Genomic DNA, 25,984 nt, shown 5'->3' with positions numbered 1-25,984 from the left:
AGTGGATACAGAGTGGGCCTGCGGACCAAAGGGTCCTGGGTTCAATTCTGATCCAGGGGACATACCTTGGTTGCAGGCTCCTCGGGCCCTGGCACTGGTTGGAGGCGACCAATAGATGTGTTTCTCTCACATCGATGCTTCTCTCTGTCCTTCCCTATCTCCTCCACTCTCCCTAAAAAAATCAATGGAAAAATATCCTTGGGTGAGGATTAACAAAATAATAATAATAATAATAATAATAATAACTAAAGGAAACATATGTGAAAAATAAATACAGAGAGAGAGTAAGCTAACACATCAATATGTCACTAAGTTGTCACCAATGAGCTTGGATTCTGAACATTTGTGATTTTATGGTAAATAAACAGTATTGATTAATGCTTTCCAACTTTACAGTTTAAATATATATTAATTGTATTCAAGTATACCTATACTTGAATACATATTCAAGTATTTTATTGGGATGTGTAATATATCTGGTATGAAATACTGAATCCTATACACTATAATGGTTATCACTATAATATTTCTGGGTAGTAGAATTACTATTAAATTTTATTTTCTTCTTCGTGGTTTTCTCTATTCTCAAAATTTCCTTTAGTAAAATACCATAAGCCCATTTTTTTCTGATACAGAAACATTTTTTAATCACCGTGTTTATACCCATCTTACTTGAACTGATGGCTGACCACAGATTTTTTAAGAAAACTTTTAAGTTGTGGTAAGAAATAAAGTAAGAAAAAAATTACCAAAATGACAGTCAACTCATAGAAGATATCCAATAAAATGAAAACCTGATTTAAAAATTCTTGATCAAAAAAAAAAAATAAAAATAAAAAATAAAAAAAATAAAAATTCTTGATCAAACATCTTCTAGATCTGTTGTGTGGTGTTTTTTCAATCGGTCTGGATAATATGCAATTTTTGTGTAAAAACAGGGAAGTATAACATATATTCGTATTTGCTTAATTTTCTATAAAGAAAATCTTAGAGGGGAAGGGAGGTAAGGGGACAGGAACGAGAGGTAGGAACCCAGATGAGAACAAGAAAGAAGCAAGACGTTTGCCGCTTTTGTTTATTGTTTGCATTTTTAAATATCATATTCAAGTAAAAACTCTTCTATAACACGTGTTCCCAGAGCCCCGGACCTTTGTGGCGGGGAGTGAGCGGTCACAGTGGGCTTGTCGGGGGGCTGCCAGGGGCGAGATGCATGCGCCGCGCTGGGCAGCCCGGGCAGCGCAGCGGGTCCTGAGCTCGTGGCCTCCGCCCGCTGAGCAGTCGTGCTTGGCTGGATCTGCTGCCTGTGGCAGCGGGAGGCTCTGCCCGCACCGCCTGTGTTCTCTGCTCCAACCCAGCATGGCTCTTGGTTGCCAGTTGGCCACATTGAACAGACCTGGTTACGTTTCCAATAAACTTTCCAAGCCAGGCTCAGTTTCAACGGAAAGAAACATATTCCCACTACAGGCTTGCGTTCCATGGAGTCTGAGGTCTAGGTGGGCTTAGTGGAGCGTGGCAGGTGCCCCCCCGTGAAGCCGCGCGCCCTCCCTGCTCCCAGCTGGGACCTGCAGCAATTAGAGGCTCGGCCTGTCTGAGTCCACCCATCTATTCCAACGGGAGATGCTGACATGGGATTCCTTGACAAGCCAGCTGTGAGCCGCTTCTTGCACATCTGGGTCCAGATAATCCGGGTTGTAAAAGTTTGTCAATACAGGTAGTCTGGTTATACAGCTTAGCTCACAATGGATAAGGTTCTGTCCCAAAGCAATGTTGTGCGGCTCAGGCAGGGAAACAATAAAACTATGTGGGAACTACATTAAAACTAGGAACTTCTGTCCATGAGAAGACACCATTGAAAGATGGGAACAAGACAAAGAATGGAAGAAGGTATTTGCCATGTATATAACCAACAAAATTAGCATGCAGAATATAAGCAACTCCAAAGAGTCAAAAAATAGGCAAATAAGCAATTCACCAGGAAAACCTAAATGGTCAATAATATATAGAAAGGCCCTCAGTTCAAGAAAAGGGAACTAAGCAGTGAAACATTGTTTGAGATCATTAAGAATAGCAAAACTTTAAAAGTCTGACAATATTTAATATGTGTTGGTTAGGATTATAACAATGGAAACTTTTTTAAATCCTCACCTGAGGGTATGTTTTTATTGATTTTGATTTGAGATAGAGAGCAAGAGAGAGAAACATTGATTAGTTGCCTCCCGTAAAAGTTCCAACCAGGGATCAAACCCACAACCGAGGTATGTGCCCTGACCAGGGATCAAACCCGAAACCTTTTTGGTGTATGGGATAACTATCCAACCGACTGAGCCACCCGGCCAGGGCACAATGGGAACTCTTATACACTGTTGGTAAAAGTGTAAATTGGTATGCCTAGCTTGGAGAGTAATTTGGAATTAAAGACATGCAAAACCTATATATTAAGAGAAAAGAGAAAAACGAAAAACATTCCAAGTATTGAAACAAAAGAATTTAATCTAAGGAACTGGTTACCTGGGGATTGAAAGAGCGGAGAGGTCAAAAAGTAGACAGTGAGGTAATAAGGGACTAGCCACTTCAGAACCCACTACCACCCAGGTGACGGAGACAAAAAAGTGGGGCTACAGAAGACCAGGAGTGAGTTGGAGTCTCTGGGCAGAAGCTAGGACCAAGTGTGCAATGGGAACTGGAAATGCAGGAGTGACACCATCTGAGGGAGACGGAGATAAGCACTATGACTTCTCTCCTCCTTCTCCCGCCAGTGCCTCCAGAAGCCAGCCAGGTGCACAGGAGTCTGGGAAATGCAACCTCTGTGGGTCAGGTCTCTGAGATACAGAGCAGGGTAAGGGAAGGTCAAGGAATGGATCTGTCAAAAACAACCCAAAAACCCCTTGCACAGGAGCAATGAAAATATGCAGAATAAAACTTAGAGCAGCATTGTTCATAAAAGCAAAGCATGAGAAATAAGTATCTGTTAATAGATGAGATGAATAAATTGCAGTAGAGTCAGGCAATGGAATCCTATACAGCAGTGAAAGCAAACGAACTATAGGTACGTTTATCAACATGAATGAATGTCACAAAGACAAACAACATAAATTTCAGAATCTCTAATATCCCTTATATAAAGCATAAAAGCAAGCACTATGATGATGATGAAGATCATAAATAGATGGATATGATAGACATGTAAAATTATAAATTTTAAAAAGTATACAGAAGTAAATCCTTCGGGTGAAAGAAAGGAAAATGTCATCAGGGAGAGAGACATTGTGGGTTTAAAATATAATGACACTGGGTGATGGACACATGGGGATAGTGTACACTGCTATTTATAGTTTATATAAAAATATTTCATAATATATTAAATTTTAATTTTACAAAGGTGCATAGAAAATGAGTTATGGGGGCCTGGCTATCCTGAAAGGCAGGAGGAGACTCCATTTTCCCAGTATTGGAGGCAGGCTTAATGCCATTTGGCAAGTGCAGACTGGTCCAAGAGACCCCTCCAGCTCTCTCTCCCTCTGGGCCCCAACACAGTCAGGCAAACAATCAATTCTTGGCCCCATGAGCTCCAGACATTAGGTGGGCCCCACTGCAGTGGCTTCTCCTGTCATGTAGATATGGTGGGCAGGAGCAAGCTTCAGTCACAATTTGCTTTAGTTTTTTCAGGCCTCAAGCCGGCACCAGTTCTGTCTCTCACCATAGCATGAAATGTTTCAGAGTTCTTCAAGGAGTGCCTTTGATCCACTTCCCCCTTAGACTTGGGTTAGATGGGTGCATTCGGAAAGCACAGCCCAGTTCTACAAAGATCACCACCTCCAATATCTCTCTTCTCCACTCTGCCTTTTTATTTTCTTACTTTGCTAAAGGATCTACACAGGGTCACATGGATATGTGACCGGGCAGTCGCACAGCCCAGCCTCCACGCCCCCTTGGAAGGGCCTGCACTTGGTTTCATGTGCTGCTGTAGTTGTCATGAATTTCTTATTTTTTGAACAAGAGGCCCCGCATTTTTATTTTGCACTGGGCCCTGGGAATTGTGCAGCTTATCCTGGACCTGAGAGTTGTGGGACAGGTTCTTAGAGCCATTTCCTTGTAAATCTGCATATCAGATATGAAATTCTGATCTTATTGGGCTTAGTCAACACCAGCAGGAAGAGTCCCATTCTAACATCCATTACATTTATTTATTTGCTTATGACCTGTCTTTCCTACAAAGAACATGAAGTCCACCAAGGCAAGAACCATGAGTCTATTTCATCGAACACCGTGTCCTCATGTCCTAGCACATCTAACTCATAATCATGTTCAATAAATACTTGTTGCATGATCAAACATTTATAGAATCATTAAACCTGTGCTTGTCCCAGAATTATTTTCTAATAACTGTACATATGAAAATCATATACTGGATTTTATACAGAAGATATACAGAGGTGTGCAAAGTAGGTTTACAGTTGTGAATATATGAGTTTATTCTCGTATTGTTATTAACTGTAGTATTATTTGTATTGCAACTATAAACCTACTTTTGCCTACCCTTATATTCTTGAAGAACTTACATAACTTAATACTGATTATTCCACAGAAATAAGTGTAGAGAGGTGTTTCCTCAAAATCTACAACCGTTGAGTATTTTTGCTAAAGCTGCTTTTTATTTTCTCAAGATTACCATTAACCTTTTATGGGGTATGCTCTCTAAAATGTGCCCTGGGAGCTGTTTGCGCGGCCTTCGTGACATGAAAGCACATCCGAAGTTCACTCAAAAAGGCCCAATTCTCAGCACTAGCATTGTCACCCCCATTTAATGAGGGCTCAGATGAGATAGCGTCAGAGTGTAAACACATTTCCAAGTACAAAAGGGAAAATATTCAAATAAGCACAGAGTCATCACCACAGGCACCTGCGGGAGCTCTAATTCTGGGAAAACACAGCCTGGCTCATGCAACACCAACAAAGGGCTGCAGGTATTTCTGTGACCAGCCAACGAACTCTGAGTAATAGCGTAAACCAGTTCCACAGCTCACTCGCTTGCCAAGCTGAAAAGGAATTTTCAAAAACTGGGGTATTGACATCATTCCAAAATCTACACGAGACGTTACTCATGAACTTTGTGTTATTTGACATTTGCATGACTAAAATCACACAAACACAACCACACTCCATGTCACTGGGTTATCTGGGTTCTCATGTGTCCATGAACACACTGCTTTGAACTGAACACAGTAAACAGTGGACGAATAAGCAGAGGCAAAACTTGTGCAGTGCCCGATGACCCAAAGTGGTTTGGGCAGCAAAATCAGACACAAGGAACACTTCTTCAAATCCATGATAGAGGAAGTGAAATATCTAATACTTAATATTTAAATCCTAGACAAAACATCCCAGTGCAAATAGGGAAGTGCCTCATTTACTCCAATCCAAGTCAAAGGTAGCTGGATAATTAGTTTTCTTTAAACAACATTCAGCTCTGCTGACATCTCCATTTCCCAAAGCAGCTGTTAGCCAAATATAGCATTGTTTATTCTCGCCCTGGAAGGCTGTTTTTAAAAAGCGCTTCTTCTGGTAAAAATGTTGCATCACTTCACTAGAGATAACAGGAAAAGTAGGAGTTGCTGTTTGGATTTAAATAAACATCTGCTCAAAAGTCCAATTTCTGTTTGTGAATAATTCTTTTATTTTTTGCCATTAGACATGCTGAATTATTGTGTTTGGGGCCATGCTAGGAAATATTCCAAATACGGTATCTCATTTTTCTCTTGAAAAAGGATAAGAGATGAAGTTGAATTCTTTGCCTTTTCCCTCTACTCTACATATATTAGCTATTACAGTACCAAAGACCTTATGAATATGTAATATTAACTATCACAGTGTTTATTGTCTGATACATAATTAAATTTCAGCTGGATAGCTCTTCGGATTTTTTAAAATGTGGTCTTTAAAAAATACCTGCAGCACCTAAGTTAAATCCCAGATCGCCCTCTGAAGGGAAGTAGAGAAAGAAACTGCTATTGCTCTTGCAAAGAACACAATGCCTGTCACTTATGTAGTTGCTTGCCTTGCATGTGCTGCTTGCACTGTGGGCTATTCCACTGTTAATTCCAAAGAACTGAAAACCTATGCAACATTCTCTGATCTGACTTCCATTTTTCTCCTCACTAATTACTTGGGTTCTCTCCTGCCTGAATATTTTCTCCTTAAAACACATAATTTGTTTCTAGACTCCATTATTAATACCCAACTTCACTATCAGAGTCGATCTAAAGGAGTAGGAATCTCTTTAAACTGAATGTCAGAAAACCTAACTTCTGTTTCTCACTCTATTGCAGAAATTCCAGGGTGCTTCTTGGAAAGATAAGCATTCAATTGTGATACCCAAGTTCCCATTCAATTCTAATATTTTCTGACTTCACTAACTAGGAAATAAGGTTTACTGCTGAAAGTGAGTGGGTTACCTAGGTGAGATGTTTGCTCTTTGGGGTCATCCAAGCTGCTATGACCTTCTGTTAGCACGGGTAATTAAGAGTTCCCAACAGAAAACTAACAAGATGTTTGTCATCAGTTCATGGGGCTTCAGATTGATGCTGACTTGTCACACTGTTTTGTGCGCACCTGGGAAATTGCAAACTTTTACGTTCAGAGCCATTTTCCATTAGTGCTTGTACAGAAGTATTTCAAACAAGAAGCCACAAAGCACTTTTAAAACTATGTTCAAATTCTAGCAAGAAGATTTAAGGTAGAGCAAATGTTCTGTTCCCCATTTGGATCCCACAAACAGTGAGCACACTTCATGAAGAACATACTTATATTTTCTTGCACATAAATGTTTGTCATACCAGAACCACTGAGACAAATAGCTATGTTCTGTTGGGAAATGTATCTTTTCTCTCTGTATTGTAAAGAATGTGTTATAATTATTCTTGTTTTACAGTTAAGAGCATTTTTATGGTATAGGAAGCTTCTGCCTACTGAAATAGCATATGCTATTTAATTACTTCAAAGCTCTTTACCAATATAAAGATCTCCTAATACTCATTAGCAAATAAATTCTCCAAATACCTTCTGCTTTTGTTATGGCATTATTTCCTTAACAGGGAAGCATAACATGGTTTTGAAATCCTACCAAGGGAAAGAATAATTGCCTGTAGGAAAGTGTGTTCTACGGATTTCTACCCCTGCCTGGTAACCAGGAGAGGCCCACATGCAAACATTCCTCAAAAGTTTGTAGATTCTTTGAACGGTCAATATGCATACCATACATTGACACAGTCAATACTAGAAATCCCAAGGAAAGCAATGGTTCTGAGCAATAAAGAACTTTAAAGAAGGAAGATATTTAATTATGTAAGGACTTATAACTTCAAGGGTGCTTAAACTGAGAGTTCTTTTAAAATTATTTATCCAATTGCAGCTGTATTAGTCAGGACTCTGAAGTTTAAAGGACAGAATCCCAATTCAAACTGACAATTCCATAGGTCAGTGGTTGAGCACCGACCTATGAACTAGGAGGTAAGTTTGATTACCAATCAGGGCACATGCCTGGTTTGGGGGCACGATCCCCAGTAGCAGGCGTGCAGGAGGCACTCAATCAATGATACTGTCATCATTGATGTTTCTATCTCTCCCTTAAAAATATGTATTTTTAAGCCCCAGACAGGTCCTTGCTCTGGCATTGACTAGCCTTGTGACCTTTGGCTAATTCTTAAACTCTAGACTCTTGGTTAAATCATTTGTAAAATAAAAATGCCCTCTTCCTTACAAGGTTGCTGTGAAAAAGAGAGGGAATGTATATAAAATATAGTGGCCGCTTACTAGAGATGTTCAATTATTATTGTAGGTGAGGGACCACTACCTTTGGGCAACCTTAGACTGGAATCATGTCTAATACTCATATTAGATCAAGGGCTGTGAGGATTGAAGAACAAAACATGACTCCTCAGAGGATCTGAATAGACACTTCTCCAAAGAGGACATATAAATGGCCAATAGACATATGAAAAGATGCTCAATGTCACTAATCAGAGAGATGCAAATTAAAGCCAAATGAGATATCACCTCACACCTGTCAGAATGGCTATCATCAATAAATTAACAAACAAGTGTTGGTGAGAATGTGGAAAAAAGAGACCGCTAAAGTGCACTGTTGGTGGGAACACAGATTGGTACAGCCATTATGAAAAATAGTATAGTTTCCTCAAAAAATTAAACATGGAACTGCCTTATGACCCAGTGATGTCACTTCTGGGTATATACATCCAAAGAAACCCCAAAAACACTAATTCAAAAGAATATATACACCTATATGTTCATTGCAGCATTATTTATAATAGCCAAGATATGAAGCAACCCAAGTGTCCATCAATAGACGAGTAGATAACAAGTTGTGGTACATGTATGTAATAGAATATTACTCAGCCATAAAAAAGAACGAAATCTTACCATTTGCAACAGCATGGATGGACCTAGAGGGTACTATGCTAAGTGAAATAAGTCAGAGCAAGACAAGTAACGTATGATTTCACTTAAATGTGGAATCTAAAGAGCAAAACAAATACGCAAAATAGAAACAGGCTCATAGAGAACAGACTGATGGTTGCCAGAAACGGGGGGAGGAGGGGGGGTACGGGGCTGAGTGAAAAAGGTAAAGCAATTAAAAACTACAAATTTGTAGTCACAAAATAGTCCCAGGGATGCAAAGTACAACATGGGAAATATAGTCAATAATATTGTAATAACTATGTATAGTGTAGTTGGGTATTTGAAACATTGGGGGGACCACTTTGTAAAGTATGATTGTCTAACCACAAACTATACTGTACACCTGACACTAACACAAAATGATACTGAATATAAACTGTAACTGAAAAATAAAATTAAAAACAAACGAAAGCATGACCCCTGCCCTCACTGGATTTGTAATTTAGTAAGAGAGAAAATAAGAGAAGGGCTTTAAGAGGTAATGAGAAAGAAGTGATGAGAGCTCAAAGAAAATTTCTGTGTGCCAGGAACTGTGCCTATACCAGCGGTTCTCAACCTGTGGGTCGCGACCCCTTTGGGGGTCAAACGACCCTTTCACAGGGGTTGCCTAAGACCATCAGAAAACACATATATAATTACATATTGTTTTTGTGATTAATCACTATGCTTTAATTATGTTCAATTTGTGACAATGAAATTGGGGGTCACCACAACATGAGGAACTGTATTAAAGGGTCGCAGCATTAGGAAGGTTGAGAACCACTGACCTATACTCTTCAACTAGTGCTGCAACTTAAATGATTTAAGCACCAATTACTGTGGCAGAAAAACAGCTCTAACTGCCCAATTTTTGTAATATATTGAAAGAAGGACATTTATTTAGGCCATCTTGATAAATTATTTTTTTAATATATATATTTTATTGATTTTTTAGAGAGAGGAAGGGAGAGGGATAGAGTTAGAAACATCGGTGAGTGAGAAACATCGATCAGCTGCCTCCTGCACACCCCCAACTGGGGATGTGCCTGCAACCAAGGTACATGCCCTTGACCGGAATTGAACCTGGGACCTTTAAGTCTGCAGGCCAACGCTCTATCCACTGAGCCAAACCGGTTAGGGCCATCTTGATAAATTATATCAGCATGCCTGGCAATCCTATCTTCATCCCTCACAACAACCCTATTTATAGAAATAATAACTCCCAATTGAGGAAATGGACTCAAAGCCACCAAGTGACTTATTCAAGGCTACAGACAGAAATGGCAGACTGGAACCAAGCTCTAATCTCTCCAGTTCTATGCTTGACTTTAGGTCAATTTCTCCTTCTGCACCTCTACAAACCCAACAAGTTGACTGGGACTCTGTTCAATTCTCTAGACTTTTGAAACTACTCAAGTAGTGATTCCCAATGTGGCCCCTGCACCATCAGCATCATCACCTGGGAGCTTGTTAAGAAAGTACATTCATGGCCACACGGGACCTACTCAATGGGGACTCTGGAAATGGACCAGAAATCTGTTTTAACATGTTTGAAACCACAGACCTTCAGCATTCTAAAGGAATGCTCTCATTATACCTTCTCTTTAACAGCCAAGTCTCTCTCAATACATTTCTCCTGAAGCTCTGATGGCCTTAAAGTTGACATTTATACTATGACAGACGAAAATGTCTACTCTTCCTTCCAAATACTTCATTGAACGTTACCCCTTCTCCAAAAGGACTAAGGTTACAGTCCTTGTCAATACCAGTACTGCCCCACCTTTGCCTTTTCCTAAATGCTATTAAGTCAGTAACTCTCTGGCAGGACCTTTCATGCTTTATCCTTCCCTTCCTTCGCTTCTCCTTTAGTCATTCAATAATCTATCCATCTTGTCGGAAACCTATTTCAACAATACCCACTACTCTCTTCACTCCACGTTCCACAAGCATCACTAATTGTCTCTGCTCTGTCTGCAATGTAAAAGGAGTCCATGGCCCCATGGAACCTCACTAACTCCTTTGAATATGGTTAACTATTTCAACAGGGGGATTGAAGGTGACCTTTTATGAACTAGTAGTTTGCTAAAGGAATGGATGTAGAAGTTTGTTCTAACAGAGCTCTCAAGTCTCCTCAAAGTTCTCTGCATCATTACTGCGTCTATATTTGAAGTTAAAGTAAATTTAAAAATCCTCCTCTAGAAACTAGGGAGAATCCAAAGATAGAGTAATTCTCAGTGTATGCTCACGCACATTAGTCTTAGATGGGTGATGAAATATACAGCCCTCCCTCACTACAGTAGACTGAAATAGAAATAGGACAAGTGAAAGATATTGCATGAAGTTTTAAGAACTAAAACTGTATGTAGGTCTAAGTGTTAAGCTCACCACCAAATGTGATAAGTGGGCTACATCAGAATCAGCTTGGGGAATTTTTGAAAATTCCTGGAATACACATTTCCTAATTTTCAATTTCAAAATTGTTCAGATAGAAGCAGTGTTAGTCCCAGGTGTTTCTAGTGCATAACAGATTTAAAACCTACTGGTGCAGAGACAAGCTCCATTTTAACATTAATCAGAAGCACCATAGTACAAGCCAATTTAAAAGTACGCATGAGGATCCAGTTCAGTAGTTTTCACCCTCACTGAAGCTGACAGAAACACTTTACACAGATATGTGCAGGAAAAGTAGGTCCCTCATTATAGCAATTGATGAGTGGTCTATCATCTCATTGCCTTGATCCACCAAGTAGGTTCTAAATTGATGAATTACTGACTTTCCAAATTAAACTCCATGAAGCAATAGTGAGGTTCTGTGCTGCTTCTACTAAATCCACAAGGCCCCACACATTGGTGACAACCATGTATCCGTATATTACTGAATCAGAAGTACCAAGACTTACTTATATCAGATATGCTGATAGTGTGACCTTTCATTTACCAAATTCCCACCATAAATTCTTAATAACTCTCCACAGTATGACCCCAAATGACTTCCATCTCCAAGGCTCTGCATTCTTACTGCAGGCTAGCTTCCACCAAACCTCTTATAAGTCCCACTGCCAAAGAAAGTGACCCATACGCTTCCTCATACAGAATGGAAAAATTCCAAGGCAATCTAGATTATAGATCACCCATTACATATCCAATCAATTGGGTGACAGGATCGATAACACAGGAATGCCTGTCCTAGCCATAGGTAACCAGGAGGAAAAATAGAGGATATATGGTCAAAGGATAGATGTCCACTAAAATTGATAAAACTATTTTTACAGACATTTCTCTTGGCTATAACAATTTAAATTAGGCTGTTCATAAGTAAGAATAATAATGAGCAGCATTATTAAACAATTTAATTCCCCAATTTAGTGATTTTAGCTAAATACGTGAACCTTCTAAGGCTACTAATAAAAACTTTATTTGCAAATGTTGACATAGTGTTTAAGTCAGAATTGAAAGCAACGATAAGCAACTCCTTCGCATAGTTACTACCTCTGACCAACGCATAATAAGAATTCACTTGGACAAATATCTTCCATAACCTACCTAAAAACAGGATAGTTCATAAATTCTCTAAATTGTTCTTTTCTACTGTGGTCAGTCCTTGATCTTTAGCTGTAAAACTTAGTAAACTTTGGCATACTCTAATGCTAGTATTTTAAGTTACCGAAAACCTCTATAAATTTAGCATTATTCCTCAAATCTGGGCAGTTTTCTCATTCTGAATGCTGAAATGTTTAGATCACAAATTGAAATACCAGTAGAAAAACATTCATCTTTAGGCAGGTTGTACAGTTAACACATGGCAAGAAACTAAAAAGAAAATTTAAACATCTAGAACATACAAATACTTGAAAGCATTAGGAAGTCTGAACTTAATTGGTACACTTTGCTAAATTGTAGCAGTTCCAATTACAGGAAAACCGAACTGATATAAGGTTTAATGATTTAAGCTATCTCAAATTTTTCCCAATTCCTGACACCAATATTAGATTTATACAGAAGTTTTATTATAGTAAGAAATAGCTGTTACAGTGAGATCTGCAAACATATACAGAATTATATTTAAATTCATATAGAATAATATTTACATTTTTAAGTTACAACTTTGAAGTTAGAAGATGAAGTATAGCTTAAGTTTTACAACAAAGAAGACAAAAATACACAAGACAAAAATAGAGTTGACAGTAAAAATATAACTATCTGTTCTTGATACAACATGTGGAAACTCTTGTCAGAAAGCTACATCTTCTTAATCTGATTGTCCAAATCACTAAAATATGGATGAATCAGTGCCATTTTGCCAGAAATTCGTTTGGCAGGATCATATACTAACATTTTCTGGAGGGGAAAGATAAAAAGGAAAAAGGTTTTTATTTAAAAAATGAACCATTAAAAAAAAAAGAAAAAACCTCCATAAAACCTAAACTCTCTAATAAGCCAATAAGCCATAAACTAATTTTAATGAAAATCTATAGATGAACATTTCCATTAGTTTAATACTAAATTACATAAGTATCTCATCCACTGTACTTTACCCTCTAGCTCTAGAATAACATATTTCTTAAATTATAGGTATTTTGATAACCTCTTTTTGCTATAAATTATAGTTTAAGACACTAGCATTCAGAAATAGCTTTAAAACCAAAACATACATTTAACAAAGATATCTAGTTAATTATATTTACTTTGAGAAATAGCCGTCTGAGTTATTTACAACTTTCCTGAAATGGTGGCAACTATAGTGGTTTCTAATGTAGCTTCCAACAAGTTCCAAGTAAAAACAAAACCCAATTCAATATGTTACAAATATAGTTAAAATGAGTCTTTAAATGAATCAGTCAATCTCATATTAATTTATACATCACCAGAAAAAGAGGAATAAAGTTAAATATTGACCTTAAATTTTATCTTCTTATTTTTGACTTAGAGCAATGGTTCTCAACTGGGTGAGACTGCCCTTCAGGGGAGACTTGGCAATGTCTGGAGGCATTTTGGATTGTAGCCACTGGGTGGAAATTATGTCCATGCACACAGGACAGCCTCCAGCAACAAAGGACCAGTGGCTAGACTAAGGCCCTCTGACTTACAGTATTTAATTTTTGTTTTCTTCATTGAAGTGAAATTCTTTGTATTAAAAAATTACAGAAGTTAAAAAGGTAGACTGGGCCCAGAATATGGGAAGCCTTTTACCTCAAATCAGCACTATTATACACAACATGTTGAATAGCATGTAAAAGTCTTTGGACTTCACTGCAAACAATTGGGAAATCGAAGCTGAATTTGGTGGAATAATGATTTACAAAGTGTGAAAGGTGCCCAGAAACGAACTAGAAGATATATATGATGACATAGCAATAGATTACTTTGCTTAGTAAACTGCCAAAGCATTATTTTTTTCTAGAATCAAGTTAGCAGAGATTTATTATTACTTCCTCCTGAAAGCTCAATATTTAAATACTGTTCTAAAACAAACTTCCTGAAAGAGGCCTAGGACATTTTATTTTTTTGTCCTAATACTGTTTTTGTTTTGTTTTTCTTAAGAAAACAACTATTAGTTAGGAATGGCAATGTAACAGAAGGGAAACATTTTCAAGAACTACTTCAGTCCTTCTCCTAATGTTTCTGATGTGGAAATAAGGCACAAAGTAAGAAATGGGAGTTCATGCAGTAGAAGGTTTTACTAACTAAAAAATGAAGCAACAAAGGAAACACCTTTGACTTGGATAAACTAAAAAGTAGTATATAATGAGACAAAAAGCTGGAAAGGAATGCTACTACAAATCAGCAACTTAAATAAGAATAAAGGTGTTATTAACCCTGACCTTCCCTTCCCTTGATCTGAAGCTATTAGATCAAGAAAAACAAAACGAAAAATAATGAAAACAACTAATTCATTTAATTCTCGAAGAAAATATCATACTAATTCTCCTCTCAAAATTACTAGGATTTCTTGGTATCTGAAATGGAGCTAGTAATACAATAAACATAACAGACATAATAGCTATTTGCCTAAGAATCATCAATGACAGTATAAAGGGCAGTCCTTACCGAGAGAAGATCCAAGCCATCGTCATCCAAGTTTTTGACATGGGATGATAGGCTTCCTGGTTTCCACTTGGGGAATGTATTCTTATAGTCCTGTAAAGACTCCACGTCTGGCCACACATCATTGTTGGGAGTACCCAAAGCTCTAAAAGCCATAGTAAAACAAAAAGTTATTAAAGTATAACTATGATCTTATTTATATTATGTTGCCTTTACAGTTCCTAACAGCTTAAATTAAAAAAAAAAAAAAAAATACCTGAAAATTCTGAAGAGTTGATCAATTTCCGAATCCCCATGGAAGAGTGGTTTCTTAGTTGCTAATTCTGCAAATATGGTGCCTATACTCCAAATGTCAACTGGAGTCGAATAGCGAGCTGACCCCAACAACACTTCTGGAGATCTATACCAAAGTGTGACCACCTATTACAAAGCAAATTTTCACAATGAGTAAATGTGGTGCATTAAATTACCTAAATGTATACATTTACATTTCATTACAACTGTCCTTTAGAAGCCTGTATGATTGCCTGATTATATTGTTTGCATGTACTGCTTACATGCTAAAAACATGAAAAAGTCACATAATAGTTTATTAGTGGTCTAGAGCAGATTATTTTAGTATATATAATTTACCCAATGGTAACAATATCACCTTTAACTTAAAAGTCAGTGAGGTCAATGGCATTAGCCATGGGAAAATGATATAATAGGATAAAAATGAGCCAAGACATCCAACAAGATGAGCACTGCTTTAAGTTTTCATGTGGGGACAGTCTTTGGGCTGAAGGGTAGGCAACTCCACAGAAGACACTCTTTGCCAATACAGACATGTGACACATAAAAACGTTTCAGTCAAGGACAGGTGGTATATACAACGGTGGTCCCATAAGATTGTAATGAAGCTAAAAAACTCCTAGAAGTCATAGCTATCCCAATGTCAAAGTCCGACACTATGCTTAAATAAAATCATCTAGTGTAGTCTACTAAGTGCATAGTGTTTCCCAAGTCTACAGTAGTGTACAGTAACATCCAAGGCCTTCACATTTCACTCGCTGCCGGGAGCCGGTCCATCCTTGCTGTTTCAAGGGACCTGGCATATATGGCATATTGTTCTTAATATGTTTGCTCACCTTCTTGGCACTATGTGTTTTAACCAAGGTCTCCTCTCTGAGAAAGGTTGTTTCCCCAGGTAGGGATTTTCCCCTGAAGTTAGGGAGGGAATAAAACCTCTTAACTAAGTGCCAGGCGGGTAATTAATCACTTTAACTATGAACAATCGTGCTTAAGCTACATAATCTTTACTCCCTGGAATGAAGATAAGAAACGCCCTAACCTTTGTAATAGAGATTGATAGGATTGAATCAACTGGTATAAATACAGATGCAACAAGACAGCAAGTCAGAACTTAGAACACAGAACTAAGAGAGACAGAACCTAGGCACAGAACCTACACAGAACGTTCTCTAGAGACAGAAGAACTTCGCTGGAGAGAACATGGCAAAAGATCCTGGACAGAAACTGACCTCAGAACTTAGAGACAGAACCTAGCGAGAGAACATGGCAAAAGACCCTGGACTGAACCTGACTACAGAAATTGGCAAGAGAACCTGACTAGAACCTGGTGACTGAACCTGGCTGGAGAACCTGGACAGAACCTGGCTGGAGAACCTAGCGAGGGAACTTGGCTACAGAACCTGGCTGGAGAACCTGGAGAACCTGGCTGGAGAACCTAGCAAGACAACATGGACACAGAACCTGGCTGGAGATCCTAACCAGAACCTCTCTGGAGATCCAGACCAGAACTTGGCTGGAGATCCTGGCTGGAGATCCTGGCTAGGCTGCTGATCAACTGAACACTGTCTCCGTGTCCTTCCTTCTTCGCCGACTCCGTCCACACCTTTGGGGACCCCTGGACCCGCTGGGGTTGGACCCCGGCAACTCGCCACTCACTGCCTCACCCAGAACAACTTTCAAACCTGCTAGCTTCCTAAGTGCCTTATACAGGTGAACCATTTTAAAAAATTTTATAGTGTATGTTGCTGTAGCTTCTATGTTTAGACACATATCATTGTGTTACAACTGACTACAATATTCAGTATAGTAACATACTGTACAGATTTGTAGTCTAGCAGCAATAGGTTATACATATAGCCTAAATATATAGTAGATTATACAATCTAGGTTTGTGTAAGTGCACTGTATGTTTTGCAGTGATAAAATGGCTTGCAGATATATTTCTCAGAACACATCCCAGACATTAAGCAACACATGACTATAATCCTATACTACACAATTCAACATTCCCTTCCCCTTCAGAAATAACAAATGAAATGCCAAGTCGTCAATATAACACTGATGAAACATGATTATATTTATACTCCAAAATGTATCTGAAACAGTACCCCTTAAGCAACAAAACCTATCTTTTAACCAATTTGGTTGTGTATCAGAGAGAAGCCAATCAGGAGACAGAAAGAAACCACTTGGTGATTGAATGGGGAAAATCAATATAAAGGATTATTAACTGTAATGGGATTGGAATAATTCAAGACTGACTAGTAAGAAATAATGAAAACCCGTTCCTCCTGCAATGCTTTTCCAGCACCCCCTACTGACAAAGCATAACATCTCACCAGCTAGCAAAGGAAAAATATTCAGCGGTTCCAGTTCCATTTTTACATAGCATGCAATGAATGGTGAGTGCAGAGCTGCGGCAATAAACTAAAATGGCCGAGTGGAAATCTTTTTGAGCACTTCTTTCTTGACTTAAAGAACAAATATAGAAGACAATCCAGCAATCACATATTCAAAAGCACCAAAAACACATGATTCTCCATACCTCATGTGTATATACTCTAATAGGTATTCCAAAAGCTCTGGCAAGGCCAAAATCAGCCAGTTTAATTGTTCCTTTGTCATCAATCAATAGATTTTGAGGTTTTAAATCTCTGTGTAGAACTCTTCTAGAGTGACAAAACACAATCCCTTGTAGGATTTGGTACAAATAACTCTGGAAGAAGAAAATATGTTAGAAGCTTAACTGCATAGCACGTAATGATTTTCTAAATAACCTTGGTGAGTTTGTTTCAAAGAAAGAATAAGTTATAATACAGGGAAATAATTTAACTACCAAAAAGCTTTTAGGGCTTCTGAGATGAACAAGAAGCATTTATATACAATATATCATGCTTGTACACTAAGACAAAGATATTCACCTTATGCGCACACATCTATATCCTATGAATTCATTTTGTCTTCTTTTACTTATTTTTTGGTCCCTCATTAAGTCATTAAGTCATAAGTTAGTTTTCTGTAGAGAAAGTTTCTTAAACTTTTGCTCTATACACTGATAACAATTCTATTTCTATCTTGAATAAATCTGGTCTTTTTCACTTCTATCTTTTATCTTTACATACTTATTTCCTCTTTGGAGACATTGGTCAGATTCCAAAAGAAATGACAAGAATATTATAATTATGTTTAAATAGAAACAATGATCAGAAAAAACTGTTTAGTAGTTCAGAGTTGTTTTATAAGACAACTGGAAGAATGCTTTGCTCAAGCTGGTGTAAGGATAAAACACTTTCACTTTATACACTTTATCACTTTTAAACAATTGTGTATACATTTATAGTTTAACAGTATGTAATGTCTACAATAGTTAATCAAAACATATTCAAAATTAGAAAAAAATAAAACCACCTGCCAACACCACTTGCCCCAGGTGTTTGTTACTTTGTTTTACACGTTTACCAGAATACACTAGGGCAGTGGTTCTCAACCTTCCTAATACCGCGACCCTTTAATACAGTTTCTCATGTTGTGGTGACCCCCAACCATAAAATTGTTTTCATTGCTACTTCATAACTGTAATTTTGCTACTGTAAACAATATGTAATTATATATGTGTTTTCCGATGGTCTTAGGCAACCCCTGTGAAAGAGGTCGCGACCCACAGGTTGAGAACCACTGCATTAGGGCAACCAGTTCAGGTCCCCTCCTTGCAGCAGGGAGCTTTTCGACAACAAAAAATTGGCTTTCCAAGACCAGAATATCCTAGTTTTCAACAATACATGGTTATTAGTTTTATGTTCTCTCAGACACAACTTTTCATTTTATATTAGAAGAATCATCTAGTAAAAATGATTCCTATTAACAATCTAATCTCTGGACTGTGGAAAGAAAATGAAATACTCTTTTTCTTCCTCAATCTGCTTTCTAACACTTTTCCCAAGCTACTCCCACACAACACAGGCGAAATACAGAGCAGACCCTTTACATTCACAGTGAATGAAGAGTAATAAAATTAGGCAAGCGTCTTACCTTAACAAGTGCAGAATCCATGAACTGACCAGGAGGGATAGAATCCAAGTATTTCTTTAGATCCATGGAAAGATATTCAAAGATGAGATATAATCTGGAATCTTGCATGAGCACATCTTGAAGACTAAAAAATAAAACAATTATATGAAAAAATTGATAAACATTTTTGACCATTCCAAAATGACACTTTGACCATTCCAAAATGACATTTCTAAGCTGACTGCTTGTTCAGAGCTTGTTTTTCCATTAAGGTAAAGTATGGAAATAAATTTAAAGTAGTATCTGACCTTCATTGTTGCTCACTATATCCAGTCCCCCCACATTCAGCTAAATACTAACTTGGACCTTTTGAGAGACAACCCACTCTAAAACACCAGCCCACATATTTAAAAAAGGAAGAAAGAAACTTTTCTTTTTCATCGAACCTAGCTGCCTGTCTTAGGACTCCGATTAAGGGATCTTTAAGGACCAGAGCTCTGAGTGAGAGTTGACAAAGCTCAGTGAAAAGGTCTTCCTGTTCTCCCACAGCCAGTTTACCTTGATCTTTCAGCCCCAAATACTAATCTCTATGACCCAGCTCCTCTAACTCTGTGCCTGCTTTAACAGCCTGTTTTTCCTACCTCCAGCATTCTCAATGAACAAAAATAGTAGGGTTCTGTTCCACTCAGCAAGGTTACACAAAAATTAAGCAAATGTAAGTATTTCCACATTGAAATGCACATTTTAAATACTATGCGGAAAATGGTTTAAGTCCAGATATACCATACCTGACTATATTTGGATGACGAAGTTCTTTTAATAGAGAAATTTCCCGAATTGCCGTACTAGGAACCCCTTCCTCTTCACTTTCTAGTCTGATTTTCTTCATGGCTACTATTTGACCTGTAGTTTTGTGTCTACCCTTATACACAACTCCATAGGTACCTGAAATAGACAAAATAAATGTCTGCTATGAGATACCCCTCCGTGAAATAAGCAAGATTTTGAAAATGATTGAGTCCCATAAGGTGTCACATGATAGAAATGGCTGCTGTGTCCAGATAGGAAGTATCTTACTCATAATTATACCCTTATCACTTACAAAAAGAAATTGAGACCAAAACTGGTTTGGCTCAGTGGATAGAGCGTCGGCCTGCGGACTGAAAGGTCTCAGGTTCGATTCCGGTCAAGGGCATGTACCTGGGTTGCGGGCATATCCCCAGTGGGGGATGTGCAGGAGGCAGCTGATCGATGTTTCTCTCTCATCAATGTTTCTAACTATCTCTCTCCCTTCCTCTCTGTAAAAAATCAATAAAATATATTTAAAAAAAAAAAAAGAAATTGAGGATAGCTGCAACCTACTGCATCTACAATTGAAAAATAGAATTCATGTAGTCATCACAAGTTTTCCATACATTTAAATTACCAGTAGTTTTCCAGCACATGTTAGAGCAGAAAATGTATACTTTGCAAACTGAAATTTATCTCTTGTCTTATATCCTACCCCCAATAACATAGGCATAAAAAACAATGTAAAGATTTGGGCTCAGGAAATATTACTAACAGGAGTCATTGTGACACTTTCAGAAAACTCTGTAAAAGGTTCTCTATGAATTTCAAATAGTCAATAACCCTCATCCAGAAAAGAATGTTCTTCAAAGAGAACCCACATAAATTGGATTCTAATAGCAAATTATTTTGTATAAGCTATATCATTTGTCCTTGAAGAGTTTAGAATGTCATACCAACACTCATATATGAAACTTAAGATATTCGGGTGGCTCAAGTGGTTAGCGCATGGGCACTCCGACAGAAGGGTTGAGGGCTCATTTACTGGTCAAGAGCAAGTGCCTGGGTTGCAGGTTTGATTCCTGGCATCTAGGTGCACACAGGAGGCAACCAGGCAATGTCACATTGATGTCTCGATGTCTCTACTCTCCCTCCCTTCCACTCTCTAAAAAAGAGCAATGGAAAAATATCCTCGGGCCCAGCCAGTGTGGCTCAGAAGTTAAGAGTTGACCTATGAACCAGGAGGTGTCAGTTCAATCCCCAGTCAGGGCACATAGCCAGGGTTTCAGGCTCAATCCCCAGTAGAGGGCATGCAGGAAGCAGCTGATCAATGATTCTCACCATTGATGTTTCTCTCTCTCCCTCTCCCTTCCTCTCTGAAATCAATAAAAATGTATTTTAAAAAATATCCTTGGGTGAGGATTAACAAAAACAAAATAAAACATAAATAAAACAAACCAACCTTAAGATATTCTTTTGGGGGAGAGAGGAAGAGCCAAAGGGGCATTTTTATCCCCCCGTTATACCATATAGATCAGTGGTTCTCAACCTTCTGGCCCTTTAAATACAGTTCCTCATGTTGTGACCCAACCATAAAATTATTTTCGTTGCTACTTCATAACTGTAATGTTGCTACTGTTATAAATCGTAATGTAAATATCTGATATGCAGGACGGTCTTAGGCGACCCTTGTGAAAGGGTCGTTCAGCCGCCAATGGGGTCGCGACCCACAGATTAAGAACTTCTGATATAAACATTCTTTAAAAACCTCTAATGAAATTACTATAGATAGTGAATGATATATATTACTGGTTTTAAAGCAGCTTAAATATGTACACATGACAGATCATTTCAACCTAGGGTAACTAAATAAAAAGTTTCTTTAAATTAGTTTAATAGTGAATTATCTAAACCAGTTCAGACAATTTAGGTAAACGTATTTATCGTCTTAAAAATAATTTTAGGTGACTAAAAGTATATTATGTAACTTAACATAATTCTACTGACCTAACTTCTCCCAACATATATATAAGAAGTCAATAATCAATACTTATCAAAATATTGTTTTAATTAGAATATTGTTTAGTAGTAGAATATAAGATTATTAGGCAGGGAGGTTGTCAGGGAACCATCAGAATAATTTCAATTCTCTTGAAATGTGAACATTTGTGTTTAAGTTATTATATAAAGAACGTATCTATGCCCTAACCCAGTGATGGCGAACCTATGACACGCGAACTTATTTTTTTGGTTGATTTTTCTTTGTTAAATGGCATAAGTCTTTGTTTTACTATGGTTGCAAATATCAAAAAATTTCTATATGTGACACGGCACCAGAGTTAAGTTAGGGTTTTTCAAAATGCTGACACGCCGAGCTCAAAAGCTTCACCATCACTGCCCTAACCGGTTTGTCTCAGTGGATAGAGCGTCAGCCTGTGGACTCAAGGGTCCCAGGTTCAATTCCGGTCAAGGGCATGTACCTTGGTTGCGGGTACATCCCCAGTAGGAGGTGTGCAGGAGGCAGCTGATTGATGTTTCTAACTCTCTATCCCTCTCCCTTCCTCTCTGTAACAAATCAATAAAATATATATATATATATAAGAACATATCTATAATAATAAAAGTATAATATGCTAATTAGACTGGACAGCTGAACCCCCTTCCAGATATCCTTCTGGACGAAGCGGGGGCTGCGAGGGCCGAGCCCCTTGCACAAATTTCGTGCATTGGCATAAGTATATATGTCTTAATGCACATTAGTACAGGCAGTCCTCGGGTTACATCAGACTCAATATACGTCAGTTCGTGGTTACCATGGTTACGTTGCCATCTCCCAATTATTTATAAAAAAAAAAGTTCCATCATTTTGACATATGTGCTTTATGGTTTTTATTATTTATTTACCACAAGTAAAGGTCAGGCATTGTTATCTTTCTTTAAAATCTTTTTTTTTTTACTGTTTCACTTCATTACTGCTGTGTATGTGCTCCATGTAGGTGATGTAGGTGCATATGTAGGCGGGTTCCTTACGGCGAAAATCGATTTAAGTTGCGCCATAGGAAAGGATCTCCAACATAACCCGAGGACCTACTGTAGTGAAAAATACTTTAAAGGTTGGATTTTAATAAATATTTACACGTCTTTATGTCACAGAAGTTATAGCATCAAGTCATTTAAAACTTTTACGTGAAAAAGCACTCACCTTCTCCAATTTTCTCTATTTTGGTATAGTCATCCATAGTCAATTAATAGTTATGGCAGATGCTAAAATGAGAGGAAAAAAATCATTTGATTATATGCCACTAGTTCAAATGGTGGTTTTAAGTTATTAATGAGATACTATATTAAAGCATTTTCCACAGTGCCTGATGCAATATTAATTTTCCACAAATATTCGTTATTGTATTAAAGCAATATTTGTAAGGGAAACAACTCCTGCAATAAAACATTCCCACAATTTCTTAGCTCCTTCAATGCTGGAAATATTTGTATATCTTATACCAGTGATTTAGCTTCTTCTAATCAAATAAAACTTCAAATTCACACATCAATTTATCTCTCCTTCCCAAACAGAAACCAGAAGTATGTTTTCTTATGGAACACTTCTAAGGAGCACCATTGTGAGCCATTATACTCAGGTATTTCAACAAATAATGTTATTTGACTGAATTTTTTACTGCTTTGTGGTTTTATGGAGATAATTTTAAGACATGAGTAGGGACCTAAAATGTGCTCACACTGCTCATTCATTGGAAAAATTGTTAAAAGCTTAAGTGTTTAAATTGCTCAAGTGAGCTTTCATCTTTCTCCTGTTTTCAGCAGTCACATACAGGAACATGATTAAGACACTTTCAAGGCAATTTTGAAAGAAGGAACTATCACTTAGCACCCTAAAGGAAAAGGTGCAATTCCACAGGTAATTATACTGTATAGAATCTTCTTAAGAACAAAGTAAAAAAAACAAACCTATACTTGAATCACAAAGAATGGTTTAAAAAAAAGAAGAAAAAGAAGAAGCTGAAATGCTACTGACAACCACTCAAGGCTGCCTCAGCAACTTTGCCAATGAAACTTTAGAAAATTAAGGTAATTAATGCTTTGGGCTTCTAACACACCCACCACTGATAAGATTACATGTAAGTCACCGAGTAATTGCCCCTTACGTCCTATTTCTCACATTCATCTTCAACATCATTCCGGAAATAAGTAGAGAGAAGTCATCTTTTTAAGTCAGTTTTTTAAAATCAGCAAAACTGGACGACACTGGGCCAATCTTAAAAACGTTTAATTTTACGAAATGGGCGACTAAGATAGTCGGCCTTTCTTCAATATCCAGATGCAATGTCTAATGCACATTTGCTGAGCTCGCTTCGAACACCCTGCTTAAAAACGAACTCAGTTTCAAAGCTGCACGCCGTTCCTCCGCTTTCCGGTTGTAACATTTCAAAAATAAAGGATGAGCAAGCTCAGGCCCTTTGAGTGCCTCCTAGGGCTCCGCGCTCGTAGCTGCAGCGCGTGCGCCACCCATGGCGTCCCCACCCCCCCAGACTCCCAAGTCTTTAAAAGAATGTCGTGCAACATTAGTATTAAATAAAGAATGAGTATGAAATAAAGGATATTAAAAACCCACATAGGCACCTATCTGTCGGCATTTCTTAGCGTATCACTTCTTGCTAATCCCAGAGTTTATAACATCACCACCATGCACCCAATAAAAACGAAGAAACAAGTTCCCCTGGCTGTGTGCCTTGGCTAAACGTTGTTCAAAGCTGTAGGTGGGCAAGGCCATACGGGCACAGGGGCAAGTCAGAGAAGGCCGGGTTAGTTCACCGGGGCGGCTTCCCGGGAGGCCTGGGTGCGAGGCCTGGCGCGGGTGCTGGCCCAGGTGGGTCTTGCTTTCATCCCCCCGGAGCAGAGCGCCAGGCCCCAGGGCCGACCTGGCACTGCACCGGGCAAACCCTCCGCGCGGTCGAGACAAACAAAGCACGGGCTCCGCATCCAACCGTGACCCGAAAGCCTCCGTAACCAGGTGAGCGGCCTCCTCCTGGCAACAGCCGCCCGCGACGCGAGAGGGCGGCCGCTCGGGTGCCAGGGGCAGCGCCTGCCCTCCCCGGGGTAGCCCGCCCGCGCAGAGCTCCCCCAGGCGCCCCAGATGTAGGCCACCGCCCAGCCTCCCCGCCGGGCCCCTCGCAAACCCCAGCTGCCCGGCCAGCCTCCGGACGACCACCCGATTCCTCCAAGCTCCCCCTCTGAGTACCCCGAGTCGACTCCTGTGAGCCTCACAGGCATGACCCTGACCCCGGCCACTCTACCCGGCAAGCGACCCCGCAGCGAAAGCGGCGGCGGCTACCACGGCGGCGTCACTTTGTCCTTAACTTCCCAGGTCCAGCTCTGAAGCTAAGTGCGAGCAGTTTCAAACTCACCGCGCTAAAGGGTCCCGCATCCACCAATCAGGTGACCCGGAGACTTTCAAAGCAGCCAATCAGAGCCCAGTCACGCTAGGGCTGGGCTTCCCCGGTGGCTAGAGCGCGAAAGGAAAGGAAAACGGCGGCTGCAGAAAAAACAGCAGGGCGGGCGCCAAGTGAGTCTGCGCGCAAGCTCTGTCTTTCTTCCCGTGGGAGCATCGTCCCCCTGTTTCTAGGCACCAGAAACTGTTCTTTCTGTTTGTTGGTTTTTTCACCTGCCAATATTAGCACAATTAAAACTTAGTATACACAAATAGCTCATCGCAAAAGTGATACTGCACTTGCATCCAGATTCCATTCCTTTCACTTTTAATCCTTAAAGCCTCCTGTATATTGATGTTTTTCTAAATAGATGACTTTCAGGCTGGGCCAAAGGAAGATAATGGAATTTAAAAAAACCCCTATATACATAATACATAGACACAAACGACAGTGTGATGATAGCCAGGGGGGAAGGAGGGGAGAGGTTAGGTGGAGGTGGGCAAAGGCCAGGGAAATGAGGATGGAAAGAGACTCTCCCTCTCCCTCTCCCTTCCTCTCTGAAATCAATACAAATATATTTTTAAAAATATCCTTGGGTGAGGATTAACAAAAACAGAACAAACCAACCTTAAGATATTCTGTTGGGGGAGAGGGGAAGAGCCAAAGAGATATTTTACCCCCATTTATACCATATAGATAATAACATTCTCTAAAAACCTCTAATGAAATTACTACAGATAGGGAATGAATGATTATATGTTATTGGTTTTAAAGCAGCTTAAATATGTACAAATGACAGATCATTTTAACCTAGGGTAACTAGATAAAAAGTTTCTTTAAATTAGTTTAATAGTGAATTATCTAAACCAGTTCAGACAATTTAGGTAAACATATTTATCATATTAAAAATAATTTTAGGCGACTAAAAGTATATTATGAAATTTAAC

The 25,984-nt window shown here is 38.8% G+C and overlaps 1 protein-coding gene across 5 annotated transcripts; it reads right to left on the bottom strand.

The window, feature by feature from the left end:
* Positions 1–111: 111 nt before the first annotated feature.
* CDK1 (cyclin dependent kinase 1) lies at positions 112–24,983 on the bottom strand. Of its 5 annotated transcripts, none has more exons than XM_036336821.1 (9): positions 24,903–24,975; positions 22,793–22,854; positions 19,590–19,746; positions 18,823–18,946; positions 17,339–17,509; positions 14,756–14,919; positions 14,503–14,644; positions 12,788–12,792; positions 112–172 (listed from the first exon to the last, which is right to left on the bottom strand). In XM_036336821.1, the coding sequence occupies exons 2-9, from the start codon at positions 22,827–22,829 to the stop codon at positions 127–129; spliced, it is 846 nt and encodes a 281-aa protein (XP_036192714.1). In that variant the 5' UTR covers positions 22,830–22,854; positions 24,903–24,975; the 3' UTR covers positions 112–126. The 5 variants fall into 5 exon arrangements, with proteins under 5 accessions (XP_036192714.1, XP_036192715.1, XP_036192713.1 ...); XM_036336820.1 differs by lacking the exon at positions 112–172 and adding an exon at positions 8,390–8,474 and having other exon boundaries at positions 24,903–24,976; XM_036336822.1 differs by lacking the exon at positions 12,788–12,792 and having other exon boundaries at positions 140–172; positions 24,903–24,973.
* Positions 24,984–25,984: the final 1,001 nt, after the last annotated feature.

Source organism: Myotis myotis, unplaced genomic scaffold, assembly GCF_014108235.1.
Source record: "Myotis myotis isolate mMyoMyo1 unplaced genomic scaffold, mMyoMyo1.p scaffold_m19_p_15, whole genome shotgun sequence".
NCBI classification, from domain to species: domain Eukaryota; kingdom Metazoa; phylum Chordata; class Mammalia; order Chiroptera; family Vespertilionidae; genus Myotis; species Myotis myotis.
Note: the sequence above shows the minus strand (reverse complement) of the source record. Positions and strands in the feature narration are given on the sequence as shown.

What these genes read in the sequence shown, in the direction of transcription:
- CDK1 (XM_036336818.1), bottom strand. Translation starts at nt 22,829, where the DNA reads ATGGATGACTATACCAAAATAGAGAAAATTGGAGAAG. An exon ending in AATAGAGAAAATTGGAGAAG is followed by an intron (nt 19,747 to 22,792) that starts GTGAGTGCTTTT and finishes TGTCTATTTCAG; the next exon opens with GTACCTATGGAGTTGTGTAT. An exon ending in CAACTCTTCAGAATTTTCAG is followed by an intron (nt 14,645 to 14,755) that starts GTATTTTTTTTT and finishes TATGGCTTTTAG; the next exon opens with AGCTTTGGGTACTCCCAACA.